The sequence below is a fragment of the Balaenoptera physalus genome, assembly GCF_965194825.1.
Source record: "Balaenoptera physalus genome assembly, chromosome: 1".
NCBI classification, from domain to species: domain Eukaryota; kingdom Metazoa; phylum Chordata; class Mammalia; order Artiodactyla; family Balaenopteridae; genus Balaenoptera; species Balaenoptera physalus.
Window position 1 is genome coordinate 152480713 of NC_138882.1, and position 27133 is coordinate 152507845.

General features: G+C 37.3%; 2 protein-coding genes across 8 annotated transcripts in view; one reads left to right on the forward strand and one right to left on the reverse strand.

The window, feature by feature from the left end:
• TUT4 (terminal uridylyl transferase 4) overlaps positions 1-2070 on the forward strand; it is a 151917-nt gene extending 149847 nt beyond the window's left edge. For 4 of the 7 annotated variants that reach the window (XM_082428786.1, XM_082428789.1, XM_082428787.1 and 1 more), the window contains exon 30: positions 629-2070. In XM_082428786.1, coding sequence (XP_082284912.1) covers positions 629-717 — 89 coding nt within the window. In that variant the 3' untranslated portion in view covers positions 718-2070. Of the gene's footprint in view, positions 1-539 lie in introns of all 7 variants that reach the window. The other 3 variants (XM_082428790.1, XM_082428791.1, XM_082428792.1) reach the window with 1 other exon arrangement.
• A 2843-nt stretch (positions 2071-4913) lies between these two features.
• On the reverse strand, positions 4914-27113 carry PRPF38A (pre-mRNA processing factor 38A). The gene is made up of 10 exons (XM_082430636.1): positions 26839-27113; positions 21833-21992; positions 20145-20266; positions 18444-18529; positions 12367-12477; positions 9336-9448; positions 8690-8716; positions 8483-8580; positions 8005-8053; positions 4914-7428 (listed from the first exon to the last, which is right to left on the reverse strand). The coding sequence occupies exons 1-10, from the start codon at positions 26966-26968 to the stop codon at positions 7386-7388; spliced, it is 939 nt and encodes a 312-aa protein (XP_082286762.1). The 5' UTR covers positions 26969-27113; the 3' UTR covers positions 4914-7385.
• Between the last annotated feature and the right edge of the window lie 20 nt (positions 27114-27133).

Consider the following 27133-nt stretch of genomic DNA (forward strand, 5'->3'; position numbering starts at 1 on the left):
AAGAAAACTAGAGTCAGAGTTAATACAGTTAAACTAGGAGTTCAAGAAAGTAAAGAAAGGCACTCTGGGAATGTTGACTAAATAACTTCTAAGGGGAAGCCCCTGGTATGATTATCAGGCTTGATACACTTAAGCCTTTGTAAACTATCCATTGTACTTGGTGGGGCATTGCTGTATTATAGAATGGCAGAACCTTAACTATGGCTGGTTTATTCTGAGCAAAGAACTAGGGCTGAGGGAAATTACTATTGGTCATACAAGCCCTTTTGGGGGAGGAGGAGAGTCTGAAGTTCTTCCCTGGTGGATTTTTTCCCCTTAATTCCTCCCCTCCATCTCTCTTGTCGCCTCCATTTTCTTTCACATACCCACATTTTCCTTCCCTCCTCCTCCTTCTCCCCCCACTAAATGTTTTGACATGCTTCATCTCCTCTTTACTATATTAATACAAAAAAAAGAGAACTAGCTACAGTTAATTCTAAGAGGTTGTCAGATAAATAGGCACAAGCCTTTCAGTTTCCTGTCTGTGTTGTGTCCAACAGACAGATGTGCCACCCGTCGGTGTAGAGAGCGTTGTCCCCACCCACCAAGAGGAAACGTGTCGGAGTAATGCGAGTCCATTTTCTTTCAGCTGGTCTACCGATGCACAGCAACCAGCCAATCCTGCTGTCTCAAGGGTATCCGTACCTCAATGTCAGTTACATTCAGCAGAAAAAGTGACATTTAATGGAAAGCAAAACAAATCAGGTCCTGATTTAAAATTTTAACACGTTTAGATAGCTTATTTAAATTCTAAGACTGTTTTTAAAGACTGTATTATTTGTATATAAATATGAACTATAGTTTTTACTAGTATCACCAAATTGAGTGATACAAATTTCATCTATTTTATTACCCTATTTTTAAGGGAATTTTATGTTTTGTTTAACCTTGATGAATTGTATAAAGAGAGAATTTTAAAATTACATTCTTTATTTTCTATTAGCTGTATTCATACTTTGGTTGCTTCAGACTTTATATATATTGTTCTTAAGAATTAGGAAAGACTTTCATGTGTTTTAAATTTGTCACTTCTATTCTTTACAGAACCTTGTAGTGCCAAAAACTTTTTAAAAGGTAAAAAAAAAAATAAAATAAAACTTCAACATGAAGATTTAGAATTTTTTTCTTTTACATTCTTGTATATTGAAAATATTCCAACTTGAACAGAAATTTGCTTTTGTCTGTATTTGAAGTAATTCTATTTTAAGTTAATAAATCTTTTTGACAAGAGTCAAATTTTGTTAATTCATCTGGTTGTTTAGATGATAGGAATATAATGTAACAATTCAGAGAGTTGTTTTACTCTCATTGAATAGAGTATTCTAAATCACAGACTTAGTTTTAGAAAAAGATCTAAGAATCTTTTCATGTTATTTTATTGGATCTTCACAACACCCATATGAGGTTGATAGAAGCAGATGCTATCTCATTTTATCATTGGGAAAACTGAGGTGCAAAACAAAATGAATTCTAAAGTTAGCACAGTTATGTGTTGGAAATAGAATTGAATCAGATCTTTTGAAGTAGAGTTTAGTGGAGGGAAGGTAATTCTTATTTACTGAGGAACTAATGTGAGCCAGACTATCCATTCTGAGTCCTGTACTACTGCCTGGAAGGTATACTTGTGAGGATGGTGTTTACCAATAATGCCTTGTGATCAGTGATTATAGTTGGATTTCAAACTTGTGTTGTTGGCGGGAGATTTTGTAGCTATTTTTGGTACTATACATTGAGGTGAGGTCATCTTGTCTAAACAACTCAGAGATTTGCCAGGGATTTTAGACCAAATCATGCTATAGATTTATTTGGAAACCTGCAGAATAAGTAAGTACAAATGTCTTTTAAGAACAGTATGTTATCTTTGTTCTGCTTCCTCAGATATGCATTCCTTAAATATGAGAGCACTTGGGCTTTTGCCATATTTTCCAACATGGAAGGAAGATGCTTGAAATCTATTGCAGGAGGTTGAAGGCTTTCCTGTGGTATTTATAGCCCTGGAAAGGCATTTATTAAATGTTAAGATGAAGTGTGTTTACTGTTAGTTTTTCATATTAAAGCTTCAGCATCCCATGGTGATCATTTTGTAATGTAGAGAAATACTGAATCACTATGCTGTGCACCTGGAACTAACACAGTGTTGTTGATCAATTATACTTCAATTAAAAAAAAAAAGCTTCAATCAGCATCCCGCGGAATCCTACTAAGCGGTGGAGTTCAGCTTATTTGTTTTGTTAATGAGATAACCTGGCCCAACATATACTTTTCTGTTAAACTGTGACTTGGAGAATTCAAGATTTTCTTTTAAAGTCAGTGTTCTAAGTATTTCATCTCCTTTCAGGTCTTAGAGAATAGGGTATTCATTTTACTGTTCTACTTTTGTATGTATTTGAAATATTCATTAAGAAAACAATCTGGGAATTCCCTGGTGGTCCAGTGGTTGGGACTCTGCGCTCTCACTGCCAAGGGCCTGGGTTCGATCCCTGGTCGGGAAACTAAAATCCCACAAGCCATGAGGCGTGGCCAAAAACAAAACAAAACAAAACAATCTGCCCATCTACAGCAAGAGACTGCCCCCAGTTCAGTCTTCCTTCCCAAAGGAAGGCAGTATACCACCTGGCAAAAGGTATTTATGGGGCAATAAACCCCAGTAACCTAGGTTTTACTTGTATAACAGTGTTCTATATAGTAATTTTTAGCATCTCATTTGTTGTTCCTCCTTCAGTAATTGCCAGTGTTCAATAATTGCATAACTGTTCCAAGTTGAAAAATAGAAAACTCTTAGTTTGTATTGATAATTTATGCAGTAGTAGCTGAGTTTCATAAGTTTACAAATTTTTCATATAAATTACAAACTTAAGTTTTTGATTATGAATTCAAATTCATTGTAGATCAATTGAAAAGTGTAAAATTATCAATCTTCTGCAGAGAACACACACACTTAAGGTCACATTGCTTTGAAATGTTTTGTATAATGTTTAATCACTTGGAGAGATTAGTATTTTCCCTTGCCATTAAAGATTATTTAAAAATATGAATATTAATGACATACTATGTAATTTACTCATTCAGTCCCCTACAGATGGACATTTTTGCTATTTCCAGTTCTTCTCTACATAAAAATATATGTAAAATGATGATAGGATAAGGCTGTTTTTGTGTGTATTTGATTATAGTCATCCCTCAGAATCCACAGAGAATTGGTTCCAGGATCTGTGGCAGATACGAAAATCTATGGATGCTCAAATACCATAGTCAGCCCTCCATATCCATGGTTCCACATCTGCAGATTCAGCCAACTTTGGATCATGTAGGACAGTAGTATTTATTGGAAAAAACCCTGCATACAAGTGGACTCATGCAGTTCAAACCCGCGTTATTCAAGGGTCAACTGTATTCTATTATGGTGAATTCTTATAAATGGGATTATTAGATAAAAAGGATAAAAGTTCTAAGGTTCCTGCTACATATCGCCAAATTGCTGTATTGCCAAAAAGTGGTTACCAATTTGCAGTTCCAAGAAACGATATATAAACTGTGTTGGTAAGCTTATAAAAAAAGCTCTACTCCAAACAACTCAATTTTTCCTTGTAAAGGATAATTTAACTGTGTTTATTACAAAAAAAAAGCATTAAGTAAAAGAACAAAGTATAAAAATCACTCGAAAACCCATAAACCAGAAATTAATACTATTAATATCTAGTGAACTTCATTTTTTCAAACCATCTCTTAAAATATATACCTTATATACATATATGTACACATATATACAGATACACACATAGGAAAAGTTTTACAAAAGTGGGCTCATATGCTATATTTAGTACATCTGGTAAAATAATTTTACTTGGATTTAGCAAAAGAAAAAAATGTAAAAGTGAAGAAATGTTCAACTTAAAAATTTTTTCTACAAGAGAATCTAGTTCTAAAAGACTCCTTCAAAATTAAGGACAATTACAGAAAACATTAAAGAGGCTGGAGTAATTTTTTTCTAGCTTCTTGTATGTTTTAGAGATAGTATATGACTCCTGTCATAAAAAATGAAACCAGGACACTTAAAAGAGTTCCCCTACTTCCTGGTTATATTATTCATATATAGACAATGTTCAAATATTTCATTTGTCTTATGATAATTTCCCATTTTTAATTTAAAATTTCTAAAATGTTTACTACCATTTCTTTTACCGCTTCTTTTTTTCCTGAGTCCTTACTTTGATTCATTTCTTGCTGAGTAAATTTCATTATCAGGCAGTTTTTTCCCAAGTGGTTGTATGCTTTTAAGCACTTGCATATTTGAGAATATCTATTCCCTTTATATTTTAAGGACAACTTTGGCTGGGTGTAAAGTTCCTGGCACACTTTGTTTTCCTCAGACCTTTGGAGCCTTTTGCTTCTCTGCCTTAATGAAGACCTGAGATCATCCTGATCTTTTCCCTCACTATACATGACTTGATTTCTCTGCTTGGATGCCCATATAATTCTTTATCTTTTAAATCAAGGTGATTTTTCTTCTATTTGAATTTTTAAAGTTTGATTTGCTCAATTCTCTTTATCAGCAATGTCAATTATACACATGCAGGATTTATTTTCATGTCTTTTCTTGATTATCTCTATACCTTTTTATTATTTTCCATTTTTTACCCCCTCCAGCCTATTTTCTCTATGCCTTGTCTATTTTGTACTTTGGGTTTTCTAATAAGACTTTCAGTTTCCCAATTTTCAAATCTTTGTTTCTTAAATTCTGCCATGCTTAATTCCCATCTCTTATCTTTTAATCTCTTTGAACTTGTATTCTTGCATTTTAAAAAACAGATTATTTTTTTTTGTCTGTGGCAACTTGTTACTTTAACTTTTGGCTGGGAGTGGCCAGCATCTGTGATCATTCTTTTCTGATTAATGCTTATTTAAACTTAGGTCAGTCTACCAAAAATAATGGAAAGGGGCTAGAGGGATGAACTTTAAGTTGGGTTGTTATATTGGAAGCCTCTCACCAAATCCATTATTTCCTTTGCCCCTGAGAACACATATCTCTTCATTCCTTAGTATTAAGAGGTCATTGTGCCCTATGGCAAAGCTTTTAAAGTAGTATAATTCACATTGTGGGAAGTGTAATCAATTTAGTGGTTTGCACCCGATAGTAAAACTGATACTGCATAAGAAATATCAGAATGTATTTTGCACAGGGAATACGAATTTTTTCCTGAAATTCGTTTTAGTGCAGAATATGTATGAGTTCAGAGGTAAGACGTAAAATGTGTCTCTTAATATAGGCTAGTCAGAAGTTGTAAAGCTATATAGTTCCAAGGCCTCACTCATCCAGTAGGCTAGCACATAGTTGACAGAAACGGTCCTTCAGCAAAGTCTGTACTGAATTCATCTCCTCTACAATTCTGTAATTTATCAAAATGATCTCTAGAGAGAGGTTTGACATGTCCCACTCTTAAGTATGCTTTAAGTTTATAGTTTATGCTTGGGGAGGTTTATTTCTGGTATTAAAAATTATTGGGGTTTTGGGGTGGGTTTCTAAATTTTTATAGTTTAAAAATAAAGTATACTTTTAAAATTTTATTTTAACAGTATACTGGATGATGACTTGGTTGGTCCAAAGGTCATTCAGCCAGCATACATTTCTTTCCATTTAGAACACTTTGATAAAGAAATAACTGCTAGGACTCTATAGCAGATACAAATAGAGGTGCTTATATTTAATTTTTAAAGGCAGTCCTATATATAGTTGTATGATGAACCATAATAGCTCTTATGGACAACATTTATTAGCTCAGATATTATCAGGGGAGCAATCAGTGAAGAACATGAAATCTCAAATATGATCCCAAAATGCTTTAATATTGATGCAGAAGTCCTTAAGTTCAACAGCAAGCAATAGGATGTTTATCCTATGACCAGATATGACTTCCCAAGAAACTGGATCCTGTGAGGCAGTTGGTCTTCACAATTCTTGCCAAGGACAGAGCTGCTGGAAATCATTTGATCATTTTTTCCTTTTTAAAGGAGGAAAGGTAAGAACAGGTAGACAGAACTCTTCTAGCAAAGACCCCAACACCCTCTTGATTATCAATACCCGTGGACACTATTCAGTCCTTATTTTACTTCTGTGTCCTTAGCTTCTAAACCCACTCTATTTCCTCTACCTTTCTGAATGATTCATTTCAGTTTTCAATCGGTGTTTGCACTTCTTCCTCAACAGTGTTGGTGTTGCCTATGATTCTGTTACTGGCTTTTCTTACATATACACACATCTCCCTGGGCACTGCATTCAGTTCTACACCTTCCACAATTACCTAAACATTGTCAATTCAGGGTTGGATCACTATGCTCTTATTTACGATGTCTGGGCTTTATCTAGATATACCTTAGCTGTCTCAAATTAAACTTCAAGTTAAACTGAATGCATCATTTTCACTACTACCACAACTCTCACTACCTACCCCTCTAAAACCTGGTCTCTTCCTTGCTGTATTTTATGGTTATGTGAATGGTGCTATTGTCCAGCAACTCAGGTTAAAACCCTGAGTGGCATTAGATACTTTTCTCTCCATCAAATTTTTTCAACCTAGTTGCCCTACTATTACTGCCTAGATTTGATAATGTCAGTGCCCATAGTATAAAGGCGCTGAGCACCTTAATCTGGAATTCAAGGCTGTGGGGAAGAAGAAACAACACTGTGGAAGAATGCTATATAAAAAGTGTTCAGTTTTACTGTTTGTTGAACATTCAGTGCAACTGTTAAATGATCCAGAAGAAGCCTTACAACTGAATTCATTCTTATAAAGCTGCTGCTAACCAGTCAGTTTTCATGTTTATTACCACTTGCTGCTGCTAGAAATAAAACTTGGAGCTAATATATTTTACTGACTTGGTTTTTTAACGGTACAGCAAGCAGCAGCACAAATCTCAGGATTCTCAGAACAGTTCTAATCACAGTGTAAACCAAAACTAAACCACAGAAAAACAGGAAATGGGTGTGTCAAATTTAATAACAAGAGGGTCACCAGGTGGCCACATCCTCCCCTTCATACCTTCTGTTCCAATCCATTCTGCCCTCATAAATTTGAGTGCAAACAAGGTTGGTTGTACAAAGAGGTCAAAAGCAGCCCTTAGGAAGCATTATCTCTCAAACAAACGTGGATTATGTTTCAAAACAAGATACAAAACTCAGCACCTCTTTCATTTAAAAAAGAAAAAGTGAAGAAACTTTTGGTTAAAAAAAAAAAAAAAAATCCAGAATATTCTCATAGCTGCCTGGGGAGTAGATCTTCATTCTTCCACATAGACAGATGCCTTTATCTCCACAGAAGGCCACTTGGACTAAAACCAAACTGAGTCCGTTACTCATTCCCTCTCCGGCTCTTCTTGTGGCTTTTCTTAGATCTGAAATGGCAACACATACAAATCATTAAATTTAACAGCTGTTTGGGAACCTGGGCAAGGACTTTTGAGGAAGACTGGGATATGCTAACACTGATGGGGACAGAGATGATACGCAACATTCATAAATATACTTGGTGTTTTTATGTTTAAGAGTAACACTGAGTTAGGCATTATTCTCCAAAATTTACCATTGAGGAAATGACCTCTGAGAGATTGAGTGCACCTAACAGTGTACAGCATATAGAAGTTTCTAATAAAAGTTTATCAAATGAAAGTGACTTGTCCAATGTCACTCAACTGTTAAGTGTTAAAAGTTGGGACTGAACCCCATGTCTCCTGAGATTAAAGCTCATGCCTTTATCGAAAGCTGCAATCCTACAAAGGAAAAACAAAACACAGTATATATAGTTCTAGTAATTTTCAGGGCAACAGCCCAACTTTGTCCTGTAATTAAGGAGAATTCCTGAGTATCTCCATCAATACAAGAAAATTTCAGGTCCACCTTAGTTGTAATTGGGACTTTAATTTCTGAATAAAGAGTGAAATTCTTAAGTCAAAATAGAGGTTAATCCATACCTTTCAGGAGACTTTGAGTGGCTCCTGTGTCTGTGACTACGGTGATGACCTGGGGAAGAAAAGGCTATTGAATGAGATTCTACCCTCCTATTCCTCCACTGTCATTTCTCCCAATTCCTTTCATTGGCTTAATATTTTTTGGCCTATGGTAGGGACACTGTTGATAGCGGAGAACTGAACTCACTTCATATGTATTCACAAGGCTTTATGGCTAAATTTCAAAAATATCACATTGGGTATTTACCACTAATCTGTTAAGTCTTACTCCTATAATTTCAGATGAAAAAACTGAAGCACATCCTCCTATCAACAAAGCTGGTAAGTGACAGTTAAGATGTGAACTCTAATTTTCAAATTCTATATCCACTTCCTTTTTTTCTAGACAATATAAAGTAAGGTACTACTGTACTGCAGGAGGCTCATTGCTCCTATTACATTTCTTTAAGACAACCAATAGCAAAAGGCCCAAATGCTATACCTGGGGACTTGGAGCGGGATCTATGCCGTCTGTCTCGGGACCTGCTGCGATGACGTCTTGGACTCTTGCTCCGATGCCTTTCTCGGCGAGGGGAGGGGCTGTGGAAATGACTGGTCAGACTCCCATATCTGTCTGACAGTATAAACACAACAACAGCATCCCCCTCCCCAAATCCCTGTCCTTCATCACAAGTCACTAAAGGCCTACCTCCTTCTTTTGGGAGACCGACTCCGCCTATACGGAAAGAAAAAAGAGAAAGAAGAACTTCAGTAGGTGCACTGGATATCGTAAATTGCAAAAATTACCCCAATTCTTCACCCAACTCTGGTATCCATGTCCTTTGTCATGTAACTTTAATACCCTCTGACTCCAAGTCTGGGATTGGCCACGTGACTTGCTTTGGCCAGTGGGATACTTGTACATGTGATGCAAGCAGATACTGGAAAGATACTTGCATAGTTGGGCTTGTTTGCTCTTGTATTCTGCCACTGCCATGGGAACAGGCCTAACCTCGCCTAGAATGTGGCACACACAGAGAAGAGATGAGCTGCCCCAGTCACCCTAGCTAAGGCCATCCTATACTAGCCGAAAGACAACTGACTGCACCAGATGAGGGACACAGCTTGTACTCAGAAAACCTCCTATCTAAGCCCAGCTTAAACCACTGACCACAGACCTGTGAACTAAATAAATGTCTGCCACTGAGGTTTTGTGAGTGGTTGTTTTGTAGCAACTAATACATTGACAAGCAGACATTCTCCATAGGCTGGCATTTTTCCTTCCATGAAGTCCAAACTTCTACGCTACAGTGCTTAATGTCTCCCTGGAAGAGGCCAATGACTAGGGCCTTAACCTTCTGGGAGACCGACTCCTACTCCTCCGATAGCGTAGTGTGGGAGAGCGTCGGGGCTTGTCCAAGTCTCGGTAGCTTCTCCGGCGGTGATCAGGTGACGGCACTCTTTCCAACTGGAAAAAGAGATAGAATGGGTCAGTGATGAGCACAGGCTTATAGACAGCCATCTAGGAACACGGTTTACACTCTCCTCCCCATCCCGTCCCAAATTCCACCTCCAAGTGACTTTAAAACAGTAATTTGAATACATGGATAACCCTAAGGACAAAAAAAGCAAATAAAAGATTTTTTTTAATGTTTCTAATAATCCCATTATTGTTCTAGTGCTGATACCATTATTCTGGGACTATGTAAGAGTAGTGAGAGGTAAGTAAGTATGCTTATCTTCTTAAGAAGATGGATTTCCAATGTGAAAGAAAAGAGATGCAGATGTAAGATCGATAAGATTAAGTACAAACTCATAGTGTACTTGAAGCGTAAAAAAATGTTTCCCCTAGCTTTGTTAACTGTAAAGTCCTAGAAACACCTGTAGAAATGAGCCCAGACTGTGGTCTCTAAATATCATATCCCAATTAATGCAACCAAGGGCTTCTTGGAAAACTGGCTAATTCTAGGTCCAGGCTAGAAGGTAACAAGACATGACTAGAACATATATCAGAAAGCAAGGGGCTGAGACTACTATGATTGTATCAAAAAGTCTCACAAGTCAAGTTGAGGGGCCCCCACTGGCCAAAGATGGGACAATTTGAGCATCAACAAGGACAATAATGGTCCAAAACACACCAAATATGCTTAAATCCATGAACTCACAATGTTACCAAGGGCAAAAGAGCTTTCCTCCTTGGGAGGATACTATCAAATCAACTCATTATTTTAAAAACTGATGAAGGGAAATAATCCAATAATTTATCTTACCTTTCTTATATAAACTGTACCTATGAAAAACTAAATGTTGGTTTGGGAGGTTTCTCTTTATAGCAGTGTTACAGGTAACAAATGATGAAGAAATAATTAGAATATCACCATTTCACAACCCCTAATGGATCTAGGCAAAGATCATCAGTGGCTCCTAATATTACAAAAAGAGAGACCGCCAGACTTTGCTCGTCCTGGGGGCAGTATACACTATTACCTATGAAGTAGTGTTGCTCTACTCCAAAGGGGATAAAAACCCCAAATCCAATTAAAGCCTCTAGACTCAAGAACTAGTTTACAGAAAATACACGGGACAAATGAACATGTTAAGTGACACCACAGGGACACAATCACACAAATTCAGATTGTGAGAATTTGTACAGAATGTTATGACCTGATATATTTAAAATCTGCAAGAGGAAAAATTAACAATGGATGGAATTGACAGACTACAAGATGAACCAGTTACAATTTATGGACCTTGTTTGAATACTAGTTCAGACTATTAAAAATGTAGGATAGCTGGGGAAATGTGAACACTGAATATTTAATGAGATTAAGGCATCATTGTTCATTTGGGGGGTGATGATGGTATATGGTTTTGCTTAAAAAAGGGGCCCTTGTCTTTTCTGAAATATTATGAAATATATGATGGCTGTGATCTGCTTCAAGGTAACTGATAGGGGACAACTGGGTAGAGATGTGGAGGAAACAAAACAGCTGAGTTGATCACTGTTGAAGCCAGGTGATGGGTAGATGGAGGCACATTCTCTCCACTTTGGTATGTGATTAAATTTTCCATTAAAAAAAAAAAAGGGCTTCCCTGGTGGCGCAGTGGTTGAGAATCTGCCTGCCAATGCAGGGGACACGGGTTCGAGCCCTGGTCTGGGAAGATCCCACATGCCGCGGAGCAACTGGGCCCGTGAGCCACAACTACTGAGCCTGCGTGTCTGGAGCCTGTGCTCCGCAACAAGAGAGGCCGCGATAGTGAGAGGCCCGCGCACTGCGATGAAGAGTGGCCCCCGCTTACCGCAACTAGAGAAAGCCCTCGCACAGAAATGAAGACCCAACACAGCCAATCAATCAATCAATCAAGTGAAAAAAAAAAAGGAGTAATTACAATTATAAAAAAAAAAAAAAGAATGCCTACTTTTGGTCCTCTCACCACAGAAAAGCACCTCAGTCTTGCCTGGCTTTCAATTCATGAATGATTGCGCTTCCTTTAGCACTTAACTTAAATGGAGCCTACTAGCTCAGAGCTACACTTCCATCTACACTGTCTCAGTATCCATAGGCCAGAATTTCTTGTATTTCCTCCAGCCTTTTTCTATACATATTCTTATAATTTTAATCACAAATGTTTTAGATCCTTTTTTTTTTTTTTAACTTACCACAAGCATTTCCACATTATCATATACTTTTTTTTCTTTCAGCCACACTACACGTTATGCCAGATCTTAGTTCCCCGACCAGGGATTGAACCCGCGCCCCCTGCAGTGTATGCGTGGAGTCTTAACCACTGGACTGCCAGGGAAGTCCCTATCATATACTTCTCATAATACTTTTAATGGCGGCCTAATAGTCTGTTGAATTGATATAATAGTTTACCTGACTGCTCCCTGACAGCTTGCTTGTTTTCAACTTTTCAGCATTTTAACAAGTAGTGAAAGAACATGACCATGCAGTAGGCGGGTTTTTTCCCCTAAACTAGGATTACTCCTTAGTATGCATTCAATTATGAACAGTATTGTTTTTGTCCCAAGTATTTATTTTAATAGCTACCACTTATTAGGCAATTATGTCCCAAAGCTAATGGCTTTATGTATATCATTTCATTTAATGCTCACAACAGTCCTAAAAGAAAGGTATCATAATCCTTGCTTTACAGAAGAGAAAATGGTGATTATGTAATTTGCACAAGATTATACCGCTAGTAAACAGCAAAGCTGAGATATGGATCAAGGTCTATTTAACTCTAAATTCTATACTCTTAATGATTACATATTGCATTTTTTGGTTGAAGAAAGTTAAAAATTAAAGTTTGAAAACAAAACAAGACCATTCCCATTCCCTGTAACTTTCCCTCCTCCAACCCTTAAGCTCCCAGGTGTCTGACCTTCTCATCCTCTTCTTCCTCCTCTTCGCTGGACTCCACGTCATCCATGTCCTCTTCTAGAGCGCTAACCCGAGGCTCCAGTTGCTCAGCTTCCTCTAGCACATAGCGTTTCTACAGAGAACACAGTGAGAGCTGGCGGGGGGGCTTGCTATCTCCTCTATGTCCTGAAGCTGCAACACTGGGCTTCTGGGAGGGACAGAAAACCTGTGGTGCAGCAGGTGAGGCAATTTCATTTCAAAGACATCCTAGACAGTTCAAGATTTTCCTAAGGAGTTTAGCATACCTGGAATCTATATATTTTTTTAAGTTCCCCTGTAAAGAGATAAATACAAAGTGGAAGAGAGCATCACTTTTCTATTGCCTCTATTCCCTGTGATCTTATATTCTAAGGTCACTAGAATATCAATCAGTATAGGTATAGCCTTGAATAAAAAATATGGGCTTCACACACAAGGGCCAATAGTTTGAGACTGTGTTGGCTGGTAGTTCTGCCAGGAGAGGCTCAGACCAGAATATAACCCAAGAGATCCACTGAGACTCAGCCCAGTTTGGGGGTTTGGGTCCTGCTCTGAAGTAGCACCAACTCTCAACTAGACCCAGAATTTAGGGGAGCTGTCTACAGTCATGCATTTTGAACAAGGCTCAGGATAAAAACAGTCCATCTCCTGGTTCCATTTCTTCTAAGATGTGGCTTAGCAGTCCTTACTGAGTGTCTAAGGACCTGAAAGGCAAAGGTGAGTTTAAAACTGACAAATGGACTGGCTGGGTCATAAGACCCCTTACCATTTTTTGTGCCAAGGACATAAAGATCATTGGATGGCCCTAAAATAAACTAACATTTGTTCTCTATTTTGCTCTCACTCATCACTAACAAAATTCTATAAAGATTAGGAGAAATGAGACAAAGATGCCGTTTAGTGAAGTCAATCCCTTGAAAAAGGGCTCCTTGGAAAGGATCACCACAGTCTGGGATCTAGGACTGCATCAGACAGGGCGTCTAGAATCCCTAATGTTCACCAGACTTGGAAGTGACTGAAGTCAATGTATTAACTTACAGTATCTGTGTTTGACAAAATTAGAATTCATTCCAGAGCAACTCCTTGCCAATGTCAGGGCACATGAGAAGCTAAATTGATGCCCTATGAGTTGCTTAATAGGAACAGAAATCAAAGCAGAAGGTGGTCTTAAGGGTCATTTCATCCAGGACATAGAGAGGCCCACACCAGAACACACCTCTTGGTGATATAACAGGTATCAGTCATATTTCAATTTCTCTCTCCTCAGTGAGGGTTGCTTTGTGGTCTTTCCTTCTAGCCTACAGGCAGACTACCTCATTTGCGTCAATATGCTTGCTTAGAGATGACTGAGCATTGGAACCCTTAGTTACAACTGACTGCACTTCAGAGTATTCCATTTCTTGCAGTATTTCTAAAAACAATAGTAGCAGCTAAGGATAATAAATGTGAGAACTGGGCCCTGAAATCAGGTTTTCAGATTTGAAATGTCATTCTTTTCACTACACAGTCTACAGTAGCCAATATGGAAAAGGAGAAATAATTTTCAGAGTTATTTTCTAGGATTTTCTGTAACTGAGTCACTGTGGAGGAAGAGTCGTTCATTGCATTTAACTGTGAGCACTCATCTACCAACTACCTTTGTCCATCTGGTTTGCTGCCTCGAGCAAATTTACCTGACCCGTTTATTATGTATCTGTAATCCATTCTATTCTCTACTTTGAAGTTTTTCAGATCCCTTTGATCTGTTTTTTATTGAGGTGAAATTCACATAATACACAATTAACAATTTTAAAGTATAAAATTCAATGCTATTCCATCACCACCTCTCACTAGTTTAAAAACTTTCTCATCACACCAGAAAAACACCCCATACCTATTAAGGAATCACTCCTCATTCCCCCTTCCCTGAATCCACTGGTAACCGCGAATCTGCTTTGTCTCTATTTATTTGCCTTGTCTGAATATACCGTATAAAGAGAATCATATACTATGTGACCTTTGATCTTTAAATTATTCCTTATAGTTTATATCTAGCAAGGAAATGAGCACCTCAAAGCAGGTGGGACACAGCAAATTGCTTCAGAATTACTGAGCTGCAGTAGGATCAAAAAAGAGACCTGAAGTTCTGGATCCTCCCAGTTTGGGTTTCTGTGGTTGCTTAAAACTTAAGAATTTGCTCCCATCCCCCATCTTAAACACTGTTTCTGCGACCCTTTCATTAATGCTGCTGATTCTTACATAGACATCAGAATAAGAGAATAGTAGAGCACTAAGAGCAAAAGACCCTTCCTCTACAGGTATTCCAATGACTTTTGCAATACATTTTATAGTTTCATTGAGGTATAATCGATACACAATAAACTACATTTTTAAAGTATACAATTTGATGAGTGTTGAGTTGTACTGTATACAACTGTAAGCCATTACATCAATATAATGGATATATCCACCCCACCCAACAGTTTACTTGTGCTCCTTTGTGATTTCTCATTCCCTTTCCTCCCCACTCCCTTACCCTGCACCTAGGCAACCACTGTTCCTTTTTGTCACTATAGTTTACATTTATTAGAAAGGAATTATACAGTACATACAGTTTTTTGTCTTTTTTCACTCAGCACAATTACTTTGTGATTCATCCACGCTGTTGTGTATCCATAGTTCATTTTTGCTGCTGAGTAGTACCAATGTATGGACACATCACAATCTGTATCCATTCACTTGATGGACATTTGGGCTGTTTCCAGTTTCTGGCCATTACAAATAAAACTGTTATGATTATCTGTGCTTATGTCTTTGTGTGGACATGTGCTTTCATTTCTCGAGTAAATAACTTAGAAGTGGAATAGCTGGATTGTATGGTTAACTTCTTAAGAAACTGGCAAACTTTTCCAAAGAGGTTGTACCATTTTATATTGTCACCAATAGGATATGGAGACTTCCAGTTCCTCCACATCCTCGCCAACACCTGATAGGGTCAGTCTGATTTTACACATTCTACTAGGTATGTAGTGTATATTACTGTGCCTTTAATCTGCATTTCCATAATGATTAACGGTATGGAACAAATTTTTATGTGCTATTGGCCAACTATATATTTTCTTTGGTAAAATGTCTATTAGGATCTTTTGTTCATTTGTCCACCGAGTTGTTATTCAGTTCAAGAGTCCTTTATATAGTATAGATTCAAGAACTTTGGTGGATATATGTTGCGCAAATATATTCTTCCAGTCTGTGGCCTGCCTTTTTAGTTCTGTAATAGTGTCTTTTGAAAGGGAAGTTTTTAATTTTTATAAAGGTCAATTTATTAATTTTTAATAAATCATGGTTTTATGTCTTATTATAGGAATTTGTCAAACCCAAGGTCACTAAGATTTTCACCTACATTTTTCTTCTTTATGTTATACTCTTAGCTTTTATGAGACTATTATCCCCTTCAAGTTTATGAGCTAAGCGTAGAGATTCATTGGTTTCCATATGGCTATTCAACTGTTCTAGCACCATTTGTGGAAAAGATTATCCTTTCTCAACTGTATTGCCCTAACATCTCTGTAGAAAACCAACTGACCATATATATGTACACTTATTTCTGGTCCCTTTACTTTGTTCCATTTATCTACTTGTCTAGCTTTATGCCAACACAACACTGTCTTGGAATCAGGTAGTGTTTGTCCTCCTAATTTGTTCTTTTTCAAAGTTGTTTTGGATATTCTAGGTCCTCTGCATATTCATATAAATTTGAGAATCAGTTTGTCAAGTTATATCAAATTTTATTTGGATTTTGATTGGAACTGAATTGAATCTACAGACTAATTTGGGAGAATTGACAACTTAACAATTCTAAGTCACGGTATAAAATATACCATGGACATGATATATCTCGATTTACTTAAGTCTTCTTTAATTTCCATCAGTAATGCAATGTTTTATAGTTTTAAGTCTTACACATCTTTTGACAAAATTATCCTTAATTATTTTAAATTTTTTGATACTGTTGTAAATGGTATCTTTTTAGCAAAAATTCAAATTCCAGTTGTTTATAGCTAGTGTACAGAAATACAACCGATTTTTGTACATTGACCTTGTATCCTGCAATTCTGCATAAACAGATGAATGGGTAAACAAATTGTGGTATATCCATACAATGGAATACTATTCAGCAACAAATGAAATAAAATCTATTGAAACGTGCAACAACATGGATAAATTTCAACTCTCCACTATAGACCATTCCCTTTCTCTTTAGGCTACCTACTATATCTGTTTTCTCTTTGTATTTTACAATATTATTTTTAAAATCATATGCTGTAAGACTCATTCTTGAAAGATGCTTCACGGACAATCATTTCTCACTAGGAAAGGGAGGTAAGACGATAAAGATGATATTTAAGGTGGGTCAGTCTCCCATTCCTGACCTTCCTTTCATCTGTTTTATATCCTAGATGTTTATATGAAGATCAATTTGAAAAAAAAGCTGCTCACAAAACTTAAAAACCTACTCTACTACAATCTCCTTAATATAACATTTTAAAGAACAAAATTTTCTTGTGTTATTCACTTTTAAAGCCCTACCCTTCAATCACTTTTTCTGTTTTCTTCTCACTCCCAATCTCCTATCTTTCTCATAGACATGAAGACTGCTTATTAGGAGGACCATAAGAAAAAAGCAAACAACCCCATTAAAAAAAAATGGACAGAAGAATTAAATAGATATTTTTCCAAAGGGGACATGCAGATGGCCAACAGGCACATGAAAAGATGTTCAACATCACTAATCATCAGGGAAATGCAAATCAAAAAAGCCACAATGAGATATCACCTCACACTTGTCAGAATGGTTATCATCACAAAAAATGCAAATAACAAATGTTGGCGAGGATGTGGAGAAAAGGGAACCCTCATATAGTATCGGTGGGAATGTAAATTGGTGCGGCCACTGTGGAAAACATTATGGAGATTTCTCAAAAAAAATAAAAACAGAACTACCATATGACTCAGCAATTCCACTCCTGGGTAAATACCCAAAAACACCCAAAACCACTAATTTGAAAAGATATATGCACACCAATGTTCACAGAAGTATTATTTACAATTGCCAAGACATGGAAGCAACCTAAGTGTCCGTCAACAGATGAATGGATAAAGAAGATGTGGTACATATATACAATGGAATATTACTCAGCCATTAAAAAGAACAAAATAATGCCACTTGCAGCAACATGGATGGACCTAGAGATTGTCATACTGAGTGAAGTCAGACAGAGAAAGACAAATATACGATATCACTTATATGTGGAATCTTAAAAAAATGGTAAAAATGAACTGATTTACAAAACAAATAGAGTCACAGATGCAGAAAACAAACTTATGGTTAGCAGAGGGGGAAGAGGGGGGAGAGATAAATTGGGAGATTGGGATTGACATATACACACTATTATATATAAAATAGAAACTAATAAGGACCTACTGTATAGCACAGGGAACTCTAGTCAATACTCTGTAATGACCTATATGGGAAAAGAATCTAAAAAAGAGTGGATATATGTATAACTGATTCACTTTACTGTACACCTGAAACTAATACAACCTTGTAAATCAACTATACTCCAATAAAAATTAAAAAAAAAAACTAAAGTATATTGTCATAATTACATTAATTTTTTATAAAGAAATATAATAATATATGTATATTTGGAACAAAAAAGAAAATGTAGTATATATATACAATGGAATACTACTCAGCCATAAAAAAGAATGAAATTTTGCCATTTGCAGCAACATGGATGGACTTGGGGGATATTATTATTATTTTAAAATTATTTACTGTACAATGCAGGGAATATAGCCAGTATTTTATAATAACTATAAATGGAGTAGAACCCTTAAAAATTGTAAATCACTATACTGTATACCTGTAATGTACATAATACTGTACATCAACTATACTTCAATTAAAAAAAATTCTGAGCTCCATGGTGTTTTATCATGTATGCGTGTAAAGAGATCTTTACACACACTTTATTGTGTACTGTGTATTGTGTGTGTATGACCTTTATCTCTTACCTGTAGCCGGGGCAGAATGATATCACAGACTCTCTCACTGTGCAGTAGTTCATCAATAAATTCATCCACATGCATCAGTTCAAACTCTGAAAGAAAAATCATAAGCTCAAGTAACTTGGAAATAAATTTAAATAGCCAAAAAGTAAAAGAAGTGTAAGACTCTTTATGTAAGATATCTAACAGCGTCCTTGGTATAGAAAGTGTGAATTCTCTGCAGCTTCCCTTTGCCTGCACATTCACTAATAAAGCTATTGCAGTGTGGCAGTTACACTGAAGGGACTACTGTCAAACCTGGGCTCAAACTACAGCCTTTCATATTCTTGTCATCACCACCTATCTTCATTCATTCAACTCCCTTTTATTGAGGCCATTTATGTGCCATGCCTCTTCTAGGAGCTGGGGATAAAGGGATGAATGAAGCTGTCCCAATTAGCAGGACAGACAAACACAAAAACAAGCACAAAGAGTCCTGAATTGTAATGGGGTAATGTTCATGAATAAAACCTATAACTCAAGTGCAATTTCTCATGTGAACCCACTAAGTTCCTGAATATAGAATATGTATCTTTTCCCCTGCATGGGTCAGCAAACTTTTTTTAAACTGACGTATAACTGACTTACAACATTATATTAGTTCCAGGTGTACAACATAGTGATTTGCTATTTTTAAGAATCATGTATCTTATATGGTAAGTGGAGCAATAGCTTTTTAGAATGTCTATGGTAAACATTACATTAGTTCAGTGGTTCTTAGTTCTTAGTTCAGTGGTGTTGCCCCCTGCAACTATGGGGTGCTCTAGTGGGTAGAAGCCAGGAATGCTACTAAACAGCCTATGATGCACTGGACAGCTCCCCACAATGAAGAAATATCTGGCCCAAACTGTCACTAGGTTTAAAACCCTATCTTAGTTTAACATAATATAGTCATAACTAAGTAATTTCATGATGGCCATGACCATGTCCATTTGTTCACCATATTATTTCCAGTACATAGCATAGTACCTGCCATAACATTGACACCTAATATGTGTTTATTCAATGAATAAATAAGTTAATAAAAGTTTAAAGAATAATACCAAATTCTTAACTTCTACTCCTTAGTGTAATATGTAGAGGGTAAAGGCAAATGCTACTAATCCTTTGTTATGATATTAAGTGAGAAAAAGTTCTGACTGCATTCCCTGAATCCCATTTTACCACCAAATGTGTCTCTTTGTAAAAGGTATGGAGCTGCCCCTCCTGGATACACTTATTATTTTTCAGTGGGATTCCTACATAAGTAGGAGTACAGTCTATATAGTGCAAGGTGAAGTATCGTACAAGAGAGGCCAGTAGAAAGAACTGTGAAGGTGTAATGTATGGAAAACTAACCTTGTCTGGGAGGTCTGGAGAAGGATTTTACAGCGAAGGTCATTCAGGAGCTAGATCTTTATGGGATGGAGTACATGATGCAAAGCAAGGATTAACATGAGATGCAGATGGAAAGACAGGCAGACGGGCAGACTGGGTAAGGTCGAAAGGAAGCTAGTAGTCTAATGGAGTACTACTCCCCATGAGAGAGAAGGAGGACCTGACTGAAGACAGTAACAATCTGGATTAAGAGCAACACTCACAGTGTATGTGACAATGTGACACTAGAGATACTGGTGAAATAAAAACTGGCTCAGGGATGAAGGTCTAGACACCTGGCACCATACTCACCTCCATTTCGGTTCTGGCTCTTGATTTTTCTATAGTCGTTGTATAGAGGCTCCAAGTACTTGTAGCAATCAATTGCAGTGCCTGTCAACCTCATGTAAAGTGCTCCCAACATGCGGACATACCTGACAGATAGATGACAGTGAAACAACAGGCCATCCTAAAAAGTTCCTGAGTTTTACAACTGGCTTTTCTCATGACAGTAGTGGATAAACAAGTTCTTTCTTCTCTTTGGCAGATGAGAAAGCTAAATTTTTAGAAGCAGCATGGGGCAGTAGAAAGATAGCTAAAATATGGAGACCTGTGTTCAAGTTCTCATTCTACCACTTACTGGCTGTGGTTACTTAGGATATGCTGCTCAACTTTCAGGGTCTATTATATCATCTGTAAAACTAAGATACAACCTATTTACTTCATGGGATTATTTTAAGAATCAAATGAGATACTAAATTTAACAACCAAAAGTATAAGATTTATTTACTAACAATACAACCAATTTACATAGACATGAATATATAAATTGTTGCTAGGAAGCAGAATGCTGGTTATGGAAAAAAGTCAAAGTCATCTGGGTTCAAATTCTGATTCCATTATTTACTAACTCTGTAACACTGGGCAATTTACTTGCTTTCTCAATCCTTATAAAATGTAGCTGATAGTCCCTAATTTGATGGCTTGGTGTATTAAGTAAAAAATGTATGTAAGGTGCTAAGCATAGCATATAGCACACAGTAAGTGCCTAATAAAAGTTAGCTGTTTTCTAGCCATTAATGTTTGTAAGATTCCTTTCTTTTCCCTTTCTCCTATATCCCAACTACCCACTCAAATCTCCACTTAGATAAAGAGTAGGCATTTGAAACTCAACAGTTTCTGTATATGACAAACAAGATAGAGTGGCAAAGGATATGGACTCTGAAACTAGCTTTGCCACTTACCAGCATTTGACCTTGGGGAAATCAATCTCTCTGTGCCTCAGTTTCCTCCCCTATATAATAGGGATAATAATTTTACAGGGTTTTTGTGAAGTTTAAATAAATTATTATATTAAATTTTTTAGAATAGAAGGTGGCACATAATAATCTATTATTATGTCTGTCTCCTATACTTGTCTGTGAGCTCCTTGAAAATGGATAATAAAATAATAAGAGCAGCTTATATTTTTTGGGCCATATACCCTGCAACAGGCACTGTGTTGGGAGGTTTACTGTTCTGTCTTCCTTAATCCTCACATCTATCCTGAGTTGGTATTACTGTTTCATTTTATAGGTAAATAAAGTAAAATTTAGAAAATTAAGTAACTTCTCCAAGGTCACAGCTAATAAGTAACAGGGTCTGGACATGAACCTACATTTAACACCAAAGTTTCCCTCTTCTTTACCACACTATGTTGTTTTCTTCATCCTTAAGCACTCAGTGCTACCAACATATTAGGCACTCACTTCTGCTTAATATATGCTCAGTGAGTTTGTGAAATACTGTTTTTGGGGGGGAAGCCATCAAGACTGAGATAGTGAAGGAGAAGGTCAATACAGTCAAAACAGACAAAACACAAACTCAAGAGGCTCAAGAGCAAAATTCTAGAGTGGAACGCTGTGGAAATAAGATACACTGTTTTCACTCCTCTTAACTAAAGCCAAATTCTGGACCATGAAATTGAAGTTTTTATATTAGCTAATAAACATTTCACTCACTTGAAATCTTCATTTTTGATAAACTCTACAATGATATCCTTCTCGGGTTGAATCTGAAGCATCTTCAAGGTCAAACACAGAAAGGGAGTTGGCTTTATGTTGCCACCATAGACACCACCCACAAATCTTAACTCCATGGCTTTATCGACGACAAGTTCAGCTAAAAAACAAAAACAGAGTGGCATCTCAGACACATCAGGACTAAGCTTTTCCAGGTTTGAAGTGGAGAGAAGTTAAAGCTAGTTCAACGTTTGGTGCTCCTGAATTAACAGTTTAATACTAGGAGAACAAGAGTGTAATAATAATAATTAATAATAATAATAATAGCAGCAGCCAATATACAATAAAAGATTATTACATAACAGGTACTCTGCTAAGCATTTCATATTATCTCATTTAATCTTCACAACAAGCCATGGAGGTAAGTTCTAGCATTGCCCTTGTTTTCAGCTAGGAAAATGAGGGCTAAGAAAGACTAAGTGATTTGCTCAAGGTCCAAAGCCAGAAAGTGGCAGGGCCTGGGTTTTAATCCAAGCAGTCTAACTTCAGAGTCCGTGCTTGGCATCATGTTAGGAGAAAAAAATTCCAGATTAAGAGTTAGAAGAAACAAAACAATAACAACAAACAACTCCTCAATAACTACACAACCTTGAGCGAACTTCATCTAGACAATGGGAATAATAACCTTCCAATACTGCTGTCAAAATCAAACACTAGGGAAATACAGATCAATGGAACAGAGATAAACCCATGCACCTATGGTCAACTAATCTATGACAAAAGGAGTCAAAAATATACAATGGAGAAAAGACAGTCTCTTCAATAAGTGGTGCTGGGAAACTGGACAGCTACATGTAAAAGAATGAAATTAGAACACTCCCTAACACCATACACAAAAATAAACTCAAAATGGATTAAAGACCTAAATGTAAGACTGGACACTATAGGGCTTCCCTGGTGGCGCAGTGGTTGAGAATCTGCCTGCTAATGCAGGGGACATGGGTTCGAGCCCTGGTCTGGGACGATCCCACATGCCGCGGAGCAACTAGGCCCGTGAGCCACAACTACTGAGCCTGCGCGTCTGGAGCCTGTGCTCCGCAAAAAGAGAGGCCACGATAGTGAGAGGCCCGCGCACCGCGATGAAGAGTGGCCCCCGCTTGCCGCAGCTAGAGGAAGCCCTCACACAAGAAACGAAGTCCCAACACAGCCAAATAAATAAATAAATAATAATTAAAGGTGCTAATAATTAAAAAAAAAAAAAAGACTGGACACTATAAAACTCTTAGAGGAAAACAGAGGAAGAACACTCTTTGACATAAATCACAGCAAGATCTTTTTTGACCCACCTCCTAGAGTAATGGAAATAAAAACAAAAATAAACAAATGGGACCTAATGAAACTTCAAAGCTTTTGCACAGCAAAAGAAACTATAAACAAGATGAAAAGACCACCCTCAGAATGGGAGAAAATATTTGCAAGTGAATCAACTGACAAAGGATTAATCTCCAAAATATATCAACAGCTCATGCAGCTCAATATTAAAAAAACAAACAACCCAATCAAAAAATGGGCAGAAGACCTAAATAGACATTTCTCCAAAGAAGACATAAAAATGGGCAAGAAGCACATGAAAAGATGCTCAACATCACTAATTAATAGAGAAATGAAAATCAAAACTACAATGAGGTATTACCTCATACTGGTTAGAATGGGCATCATTAGAAAATCTACAAACAAATGCTGAAGAGGGTGTGGAGAAAAGGGAACCCTCTTGCACTGTTAGTGGGAATGTAAATTGATACAGCCACTATGGAGAAAAGTATGGAGGTTCCTTAAAAAACTAAAAATAGAATTACCATATGACCCAACAATCCCACTACTGGGCATATACCCAGAGAAAAACCATAATTCAAAAAGACACATGCACCCCAATGTTCATAGCAGCACTATTTACAATACCCAGGTCATGGAAGCAACCTAAATGCCCATCAACAAACAAATGGATAAAGAAGATGTGGTACGTATATACAATGGAGTATTACTCAGCCATAAAAAGGAACAAAATTGGGTCATTTGTAGAGACGTGGATGGACCCAGAGACTGTCATACGGACTGAAGTAAGTCAGAAGGAGAAAAACAAGTATCGTATATTAATGCATATATGTGGAATCTAGAAAAATGGTACAGATGAACTGACTTGCAAGGCAGAAATAGAGACACAGATGTAGAGAACAAACGTATGGACACCAAGGGGGGAAAGCGGCGGGGGGTGGGGTGGGCGTGGTGGTGTGATGAATTGGGAGATTGGGATTGACATACATACACTAATATGTATAAAATAGATAACTAATAAGAACCTGCTGTATAAAAAAATAAGTAAAATTTTTTTAAAAATCAAACACTAGGGACTTCCCTGGTGGTCCAGTGGTTAAGACTCCGCACTCCCAATGCAGGGGGCCCGGGATCGGTCCCTGGTCAGGGAACTAGATCCCACATGCCACAACTAAGACCCAGCTCAGCCAAATAAATAAATATTAAAAAAAAAAAAAATCAAACACTAGCTGTGTGAGCTAGGGCAAGTCATTTCACCTCTCTTTGAGCCTGTCAGTTCAAATTTGAATAATAAAGGTACAAAGTTAAGGGCTATAGTATGAATCAAATGAGATAATGCAAACAAATGCTAATACCTACCTGACACACAGATAATAAATTAATAAATAAATGTTAGGTACTATTAATGGGAAATCACTTTATAAATCAGACTTCTCCAAGTTCCCTTAGGAAAAATTCTATATTAATTCATTCCATATTACAGTTGGCAATTTATATAGGTGCCAAGTACCAGAGATACAGGTAGAGGGATAAAGAAGAGGGACACAATGACTACTCTTATGGAGTTTACAGTCAGGCAAGGCAGAAAGCATTAAAAAAAATATTGAAAGTGTGATCAGTAGTTGAAAGAAGATGCAGAATGCAATGAAAATACATGACAGGGGAACATAACCTAGTGTTGGGGGGAAAAAGGTCATGAGTCCACTTTTGGACATATGGAGTTGGCATGCCTTGGAATCAGAGACTTAGATCTCAGGGAGAGATTTGGGCTGCAGAGATAAATTTAAAGGCATCTATATATATGAGGTAACTGTGGTACGGAGATCATCCAAGAAGAAAACTATGGAATGAGAAAAAGCCCCCAAAGTAAACCTTACATGACTCCAAAATTTAATGGCGACTCAGAGAAACAATATGACTCACCCATGGACACACAGCTAGGGTGGTGGCAGAGCGGTAACAGCACAGGAGTAGTTAACAATGGTAACAGCACCACCACCACCACTGATCACTGAGTGCTTTTTATTAACATATAGCTGTAACTATACCAAACACTTTTTTCATCTTGTTTATGTTTTCCTTTGCTGTGCAAAAGCTTTTAAGTTTCACTAGGTACCATTTGTTTATTTTTGTTTTTATTTCCATTTCTCTAGCAGGTGGGTCAAAAAGGATCTTGCTGTGATTTATGTCATAGAGTGTTCTGCCTATGTTTTCCTCTAAGAGTTTTATAGTGTCTGGCCTTACATTTAGGTCTTTAATCCATTTTGAGTTTATTTTTGTGTATGGTGTTAGGGAGTGTTCTATTCATTCTTTTACATGTAGCTGTCCAGTTTTCCCAGCACCACTTATTGAAGAGGAAGTCTTTTCTCCATTGTATATTCTTGCCTCCTTTATCAAAAATAAGGTGACCATATGTGCGTGGGTTTATCTCTGGGCTTTCTATCCTGTTCCATTGATCTATATTTCTGTTTTTGTGCCAGTACCATACTATCTTGATGACTGTAGCTTTGTAGTAGTCTGAAGTAGGGAGCCTGATTCCTCCAGCTCCATTTTTCTTTCTCAAGATTGCTTTGGCTATTCAGGGTCTTTTGTGTTTCCATACAAATTGTGAAATTTTTTGTTCTAGCTCTGTGAAAAATGCCAGTGGTAGTTTGATAGGGATTGCATTGAATCTATACATTGCTTTGGGTAGTATAGTCATTTTCACAATGTTGATTCTTCCAATCCAAGAACATGGTATATCTCTCCATCTGTTTGTATCATCTTTAATTTCTTTCATCAGTGCCTTATAATTTTCTGCATACAGGTCTTTTGTCTCCTTAGGTAGGTTTATTCCCAGGTATTTTATTCTTTTTGTTGCAATGGTAAATGGGAGTGTTTCCTTAATTTCTCTTTCAGATTTTTCATCATTAGTGTATAGGAATGCAAGAGATTTCTGTGCATTAATTTTGTATCCTGCTACTTTACCAAATTCACTGATTTTCTGGTAGCATCTTTAGGATTCTCTATGTATAGTATCATGTCATCTGCAAACAGTGACACCTTTACTTCTTCTTTTCTGATCTGGATTCCTTTTATTATACCAAACACTTTTTATACATTTCATTTAATCCTTAGAACAACCCTTTGACCTTTGAGTTCGGTATCACTATGCTCATTTTACAGTAAAGAAAGCCATGGTTCACTGGGGTAACACAGCTCCAAAAAGAGGAGCCAGAATTCAACAAAGATCAAAGACTACCTGGAAGATTTCTCTGAAGAGAAATATATATATATATTTATATTAGGACTGGGATGTGGAAATACTGCAAATGGTCCAGATTTGAGGATAGGAAGATCATGAATTGGTTTCAGGCATATTGACATTCCTTTAAGACCTTCAGGGTCCCTGTGCTTAACACTGTTTGGAACCCAGCAAGTTATCATTAAACATGGAATGACTGAAAGAACCGCAACGTGACACCCTTCCGAATGAGGTCCTATCAGATCCATCTGTGTTCCCAAAGCCCAACACAAGACTAGGCACAGAGTAGGCGCTCAGATTTTTCTGAATGACTGTCAGTGATTCCCCTCTAGTCTCATCCCCAGGGGGCCAGTCCTATCGGACTAGTCTGGAGAACTGGGCCACAGGACGACCGGGCTTGGGGCTGGGGGATTGGCGCGCTCTTGCTCACCTGTAAGGCCAAAGCACTCCTCTTTCCAGTATTTGGACTCATAAATGCGCGTCCGAATGATCTTCTCCACCAGATACTGAGGGTTGGTGCCGTGGATGCTGTGCGCATCTTTTACAGTACGGTTCGCCATTTTAGACCGCCTTCCGTTCTATTTCCGTCGGGTCCTTTAGGACGTCACATCCAGGTTAAAAAACCGGAGTGGAATGGAGAAGGACGGAGGAAGTCTCACTAAATAGCTTGGGCGACCATCTTGAACCCGGAAATGTTGTTGAGTCGGGCACTTTCTTGCGCGAAC